Genomic DNA, 7,226 nt, shown 5'->3' on the forward strand with positions numbered 1-7,226 from the left:
TTTTGGAGCTTTGGAGCACTTCATGCTTCCTTCTGCTGACCAGCTTTCTGAAGATGCTGATTTCATTTTCCAGCAGGATTGCCAACACTCCCACACTGCCAAAAGCAAAAGTTGGTTAAAAGACCATGTTGTTGGTGTGCTTGACTGGCCAGCAAACTCACCAGACCTGAACCCCATAGAGAATCTATGGGGTATTGTCAAGAGGAAAATGAAAAACAAGAGACCAAAAAATGCAGATGAGCTGAAGGCCACTGTCAAAGAAACCTGGACTTCCATACCACCTCAGCAGTGCCACAAACTAATCACCTCCATGCCACGCCGAGTTGAGGCAGTAATTAAAGCAAAAGGAGCCCCTACCAAGTATTGAGTACATGTACAGTAAATTAACATACTTTCCAGAAGGCCAACAATTCACTAAATTTTTTATTGGTCTTATGAAGTATTCTAATTTGTTGAGATAGTGAATTGGTGGGTTTTTGTTAAATGTGAGCCAAAATCATCACAATTAAAAGAACCAAAGACTTAAACTACTTCAGTCTGTGTGCATTGAATTTATTTAATACACGAGTTTCACAATTGGAGTTGAATTACTGAAATAAATGAACTTTTCCACGACATTCTAATTTATTGAGATGCACCTGTAGTTAATTTGCTCTTTTTTTACTGACTGTTCATTTGTCTTTAATGATGTTATATATCCTAATATCCCTATATTTGTTTTGCTAGTTTTTGCTGTGATATCGAAATTGGAATGGAGAAGTGTAAAATTTAACTAGTATCTAAAATGTTGGTGTCATATAAGCTTACTTACTAGAATACAAGATAACATGGGTCAAAAACGATAACACTTTTTTTTTTTTTGTGGCAGGGCCAGTGAAAATATTGGCAAAGTAAAAAAAAAACTGAACCACTGGCCCAACAGAAAAAATCCTTAGCGTTGAGCCCTGTAGTGTATATGATAGTGTATTCAGTGAACAAAATATATTGGATTAGTTGTACAGCCTAAGTTTCATTTCTTTTTAGGTTAAGGATTCAAAAAAGCAATAGTAATAAGGATGCAAGCATCATGCTTGCCTAGCGAACACCACTAATGAGGTACAAGTCCCTCCTATTTTTAGATATATCACCCATGTACTGTCACTGCATTTCTTTACACCATCACATTCTAGAACTGTGTTGAACATTCAGTGCAGGTGTAAGGAATGAATGCAAGTCAAAACACTTTCTCTAATTAAAAATGAATTTAAACAACAGGGAAAATGATCAACATCTATCTAACCTCACTACTGAAAACATTCTAAATAAATAATATTATAATATTTGTATAATATAATTTTGGTTGTATAATACTACTTTCCAAAAAAAAAAAAAAGGACAAAATGTTCCACAGCAGCTCACCTTCATAGTTGACCTGACCATCTCCATCGATATCTGCCTCTCGGATCATCTCGTCCACTTCCTCGTCTGTCAACTTCTCCCCCAGATTGGTCATGACATGACGGAGCTCGGCTGCACTGATGTAGCCGTTTCCATCCTGAGAAGAGAATACTACGCACATCAGGTTCACATTTTTTGTGATGTAGAGCAAATATTGCGTTTGACCTCCAGATTAAGGTTAAAAGTAACTAAATGCAACTAAAAAAAAAGCTGATAAACTGGACATCTGCAAGTGTTAAACATACAGCATCTACTGTAAATTGATGAAATGCTTCACATTTTTCTTTAGTCTTATTTAATTGTTCTTTTTGTTCTCATGTCATGTATGTACAGTGCACAGCATAAATGATTACACCCCCTCTGAATAAATATAAAAGATGTATTTTCTTAATGATCACTAATATAATTAATATAATTCATGGAAAGATGGCAAAATTGAAACATAGTAAACATACTTCATAAAAACAACAAAATAAATGCCAATATTTTCTGTACAACTAGTAAATTAGCCAATTTTGTTTAAATGAAGGATTGCAGAAATGAGTACACCCTAGATTTAATTCAGAAAATGTATAATATTATATGTCCTTAAGAACTTAAAGTATACTGCTCTGACCCTTCTTGGCACTGAGTGTACAAGTTCATGACAAATTGTCACATCTGTCCTGTTTAACTCCTGGAGAACGACCTGCTTGAATGCTCTGGTCTTTAATGGGGAGTGTTGCTCAGCTCGTCTCTACAGAATCTCTCACAGCAGCTTAAGAGTGTTAAGATTGAGTGAAATACATGTACTCGTCGTTTAAATTAACGATCAATTAATAGATTAATCGTTAACTTTAATGCAGCAAAATGTGTCTATTGCAGCAGCAGAGTCACCGGCATGACAAGATGTGCAAAAGCCACAAAAAAAATACGCTTTCTCACCCGAATTAAAGGGGTTTTAGTCTGAATAAAATGCTAGTAGCAGGATTTTAAAATGAATAGATGTGATGATCATTTGATAAAATGAAGAGAGCGCGCCATACGTTTGAGATCATTTTACTTTGTTGACTGTTTCCAATCCCGTCACGGAGACCGCTGAATGCGCCTCTTTAAATGGTTTCGTGGTGCTCGTTATTGTATTTTAAAACACTATTGCAATGTTTTCAACTGACATTACGGCATTTAAAATAAAATGATCCCAAATGAAACTGTGGCGCGTGTGGCTGTGCTGCGCAGTCAGTGAACCGCTTCCATCAGCGCTGCTGCAGCAAAACACACTGTTGCTAACATGAAACATTTTTATGTGAGTATTATGATTAGTGCTTAATTTGATCCTGCTGGATCCTGTTCCGGAAAAACGTCAGATTTTAAATTTTTAACCTAAAATGTATATCATTTTGTCACGGGTCAACTTAAATACAAATAGCACATTAAAAATGCAAGTTAAAAGTTACACACTTTTTTTGTGCGCGCACTGTACAGGTCTGGTATAAAGAATGTTTTTGCTCAGGTGGCTGAAATGTCCACCCAGTAGAGAAAAGTTTTGCCCAGCAAGAAAAAAAAATTAGAGGGAACATTGTACCTCACCTCAACAAACAACCCACAAGCAGTCCACGATGGAGAGGTACTCAGCAACAATGTCTTATGAGAAATCCTCCAAGCGATACAATGATATAACCCATGCAATAGCGTACTACATTGCCAAAGAAATGCTGCCATTCAGCATGGTGAAGAAGTCAGGCTTCAAAAGACTTCTTAGCGTGGTTGATCTGTGCTATGCTGTCCCGGGCCGCAAGTATTTTACAAAGACTGCTATTCCAGAACTGTATTCAGAGTGTAGGCAAGCAGTGGAGAAGGAGCTGTCCACCATCTCATATTTTGCAACAACTGCAAACATCTGGAAGAGTCGCACATGTGACCCGTACATAAGTGTGCATTTCATTGACGGCGATTGGAATCTTAAGAGTAAATGCTTGGAAACGGCATATTTTCCCGAGGGAATTTATTGCACAAAACTTGTCTGATGCGCTGGTCTCATGGGGTCTGCATAAAAGCAACCAAGTGTGCATCACCACTGACAGTGGGGCGAAAATAGTGAGAGCCACTTCACTGAACAAATGGACTCGTTTGCAATGTTTTGGCCACCGCTTGCATTCAGCTATTGGTAAGTAGCGTTGTCACTTAACTTTTTAAGTACAATATTGTAAAAACACATGTTGTCGTTGTCATTACTTATCGGTCTTTTGTCATTTTTACAGTGTATTAACACTAATATGAATACAAAATCTAATAAAACTAATACGAGTATAAAATTAGAAAAGCACAGTTAAGACATGGCCAACAATTATGCAAGTCCTTTCCTTCTTAATTTTAATAATACAATTGTTTTTATCATTAAACTGTCATGTTAATAATTTAAAATTATAATATTATTATTTTTTTTTTATTTATTTACTTACAGTGGCAGCAGGGAAGGACAAAAGAGTTGAAAGGGCCATCGGCGTGTGTAAGAAAGTGGTGGCAGCACTTTCTTATTCATGGAAGAAAAAGAGAGATCTGGCAGCAGCTCAGGAAAAACTCAATCTCCCCAAACATCAGCTTGTGACAGAGTCACCCACCAGATGGGGCTCACGCCAGAAGATGGTTGCAAGAATACTTGCAGGACGTTGACGTCTTAGAATCTGTGCACGAAGCAATAAGTCCCTAACTGGAGTTCACAGATTCCCGTTCTGGGGAGTCATATGTGAAGCCTGTTCTCCAGCTGCTGAGAACAAAATTACTGAGTGCTAATGAACAGGACACTCAACTCACTAAAGACTTTAAGACCAAAATCATGGCATACCTTGATGAAAAATATGCAGAGCAGGTCACTGATGACCTACTCGATGTGGCTACTTTAGTTGACCCGAGATTCAAAGCTCAGTACATCAAGTCAGACAAGGTAGAAGACATTAAAAAACGGGCACTTGCTGAAATGATGGATGATGACCAAGGCCAACCCCAGGCAGAGACTCTGGTTGAAACAGAAGCAGCAGGTGCAGAAGGAGGAGTTGCTGCTGAACCACCTCCACCACTGGGTATGAAGAAGCAACGAAAGTCTTTGGGTAGTTTCTTCAAAAAGCAAAGCCTTAGCGCAGATGCCTTACCTCTCACTGAAAGACAGAAAGCTACCTGATGTCTCCTGATGCTGACAGTGAGTCTGAACGGCTGGAGTGGTGGAGGCTACATGAGCACAACTTCCCGAGAGTGAGCAAGCTTGCAAAAAAATACTTGTGTATCCCAGCCACCAGCACCCCCTCTGAAAGAATTTTTAGTACAGGGGGTAAAATGTGGTCACATGTACCGGGGCAGCATTAAAACCAGAGAGAGTGAACCAACTTGTCTTCCTTGCTCACAATTTATAATGAAGCTATGTTTATGTGAATATTGATGTTTGGTTGCTGTACTTAAAAGCTGAGGTTGGTTTGTTAATTAGATTTTATCTTGTTTTGTTAAGTTATAGAGGTTTGTATTGGTATTACTTATTACAGATGTTGTTGATCTACCTCAAAGTTTGCCTTGATTGTTCTACGTTTACATTACATTGATTGAACACATTTTGTAACATTTTAAGTTCAAGAGTTTGTTTAACACTTCATTTTTTATCTTAAGACATAATGAAGATATTTGTTTACATTTTTTGTTTTTGACTGCAAAACTAATTGTATTTGCTGTTTGCCTTAATAATGTGGGTAAATTAAAATACAGTGGTTAAATTCAAACTTTTCTACTTTTCTTTTTTTTTAAAGGTTATTAAAATGTTTCAATAATTATCGATACCGAACGATATGAAATATTATATCGTGATAATGTTTTTATATATATAACTATATTAGGGCTGGGCAAGTTAACGCGTTATCGCATTAATTAAATAATGCCGACAATTATTTTATTCCGCATTAATGCAGTTTATTATTATTATTATTTTTATGAAAGCCCGTTGCTCACTGGCTCTGAACGGGCTCGTAATCACGACTTCATAAGTGGGAAACAGGAAGTTTCCGATAGCACGTGAAGACAGAAGAGAAGCGCTCTCGCTCAGCACAGTGAAGTGCATCGTTTTGTTAACTATGTGGTTTATTATTTTGAATTGTTTGGGACGCGGTGACACACGACCCTCTCACAATTTATATATGCAATCGTGCTGCAGGTATCAGAAGGTCCGCGCTCCGGCCCACCTCTTCCAACCGAGTCAGGGACGGTTTAACGAACATTTAAGTTGAGATTAACAAGAAATATTTTAACTGCTACTATGTAAAAGGAATACTGCTGTAAAAAAGCACCTTATCTGTTTAAAGTGTTTGCAAACCAAATGTTATTGCACTTTTGTTCATATAGCAGTACTTTTAAATGAAAAAAGTGCACAATACACTACTTTTGAATTCATTATTGAATTTTGTGCATAATGCGATTAATCGCAGAAAATCGTGCGATTAAAAAAAAATAATGAATCGTTGCCCAGCACTAATATATATATATATATAAAACATATATATATATACATACACATTACAAGATACACTCTCTCTATGTATTATTATATGCACGCACTGTATACAGACATTGCCAGATATACTGTAAACATGTTACAATGGTTGACACTGTAAACAGACTTTGTGGTGACAATTATAAATAAGGGACTACTGATATAAACTTCTTGTATTTTATACGTATAATAAGTAGAGTAATTGCAACATAAAGTGGAGATAAGGTTAGAAACAGCCCGCCAACCCGCCAAATGCGGGTAAAAATCAGCTGTGGCGGGTAACGCTGTCAAATCACTAGCCAATTTGGCTTGTTACTTTTCGTAAGTTTTGTTTACTCATTAATTTCTTGGGGAAGTTCATGCAAGCCAAATCTGCACAGGTTTAGCGCAAAATCGTGAGACATCATGACATTATCGAGTATATTGCAAAAACTAAACAAAACACACCTACAGAGGCACGCATACGCGACATGATTAAGTCTGGTTAGACCAACACAGGCTTTAGTGCGAGTGCACATTTAGAGTGTGTTTTTTCACTGCATGATTCAGTCTATTAATATGCATTAAGAATGATTACATAATTCAAGATAAGGGGGCAGAAAATTTATATATTTATTAGGGCTGTCGCGATTCGTCGATTTTATTAGACTATCCGATTTTTTAAAATCCTCGACTTAATTTTGCTTGTGTCGACTAACCGGCAAAATACCGGAAGTGGCGCATAAATCGAATCCATGAAACACATCATTAGACTGTTTCCCAAGGCTGCATGATATATTAAACCCATTTAAAAATCATAATTAAGCATAATTGTGAATTCACAAACGCTACGATTTAATTAAATTATATTCGATGCAGTTCTAATACAGTATATGCGCTTTATTTACATGCGTGTAGGTTAAGTACATGCGTCACACAGCGGCTCCGTTCACAGTAGTACCACTGGAACTGTTATCATTTACATGTGTGGAGTGTCTCAAACTCCATCTCTGCATGTTGTTGTGAGTTTGGGTTTATTATAACGTTCATCTGCAAACACAACATGCGCCATTTCATCAGATTTGTAAGGTAAATAATTTATAAATCTACGCAAACTCAGGCGAATACATCGGTGTTTCAAAATAAAAGCTCAAACCCTCACTCTGAGTTTACACGTTTTGATGTCCACATATTCTTTCAATTACAGTGGCTATAGCCAAATATTAAAGATTAAGTTGACATTTGAATTAAATGGTGCTTGGTTAGTATTAAACAAGTATTGGATCGCACAGCAATGTGTACA

The 7,226-nt window shown here is 37.0% G+C and overlaps 1 protein-coding gene across 2 annotated transcripts in view; it reads right to left on the minus strand.

The window, feature by feature from the left end:
• Positions 1 to 7,226, minus strand: part of LOC107561747 (calmodulin) — a 38,766-nt gene that overhangs the window by 6,533 nt on the left and 25,007 nt on the right. For both annotated transcript variants that reach the window (XM_016246220.1, XM_016246221.1), the window contains one exon: positions 1,399 to 1,534. In XM_016246220.1, the coding sequence (XP_016101706.1) occupies positions 1,399 to 1,534 (136 nt within the window). The remainder of the gene's footprint in view (positions 1 to 1,398; positions 1,535 to 7,226) is intronic.

This window comes from Sinocyclocheilus grahami, unplaced genomic scaffold, assembly GCF_001515645.1.
Source record: "Sinocyclocheilus grahami isolate Dianchi unplaced genomic scaffold, SAMN03320097.WGS_v1.1 scaffold790.1, whole genome shotgun sequence".
In the NCBI taxonomy this organism is placed as follows: domain Eukaryota; kingdom Metazoa; phylum Chordata; class Actinopteri; order Cypriniformes; family Cyprinidae; genus Sinocyclocheilus; species Sinocyclocheilus grahami.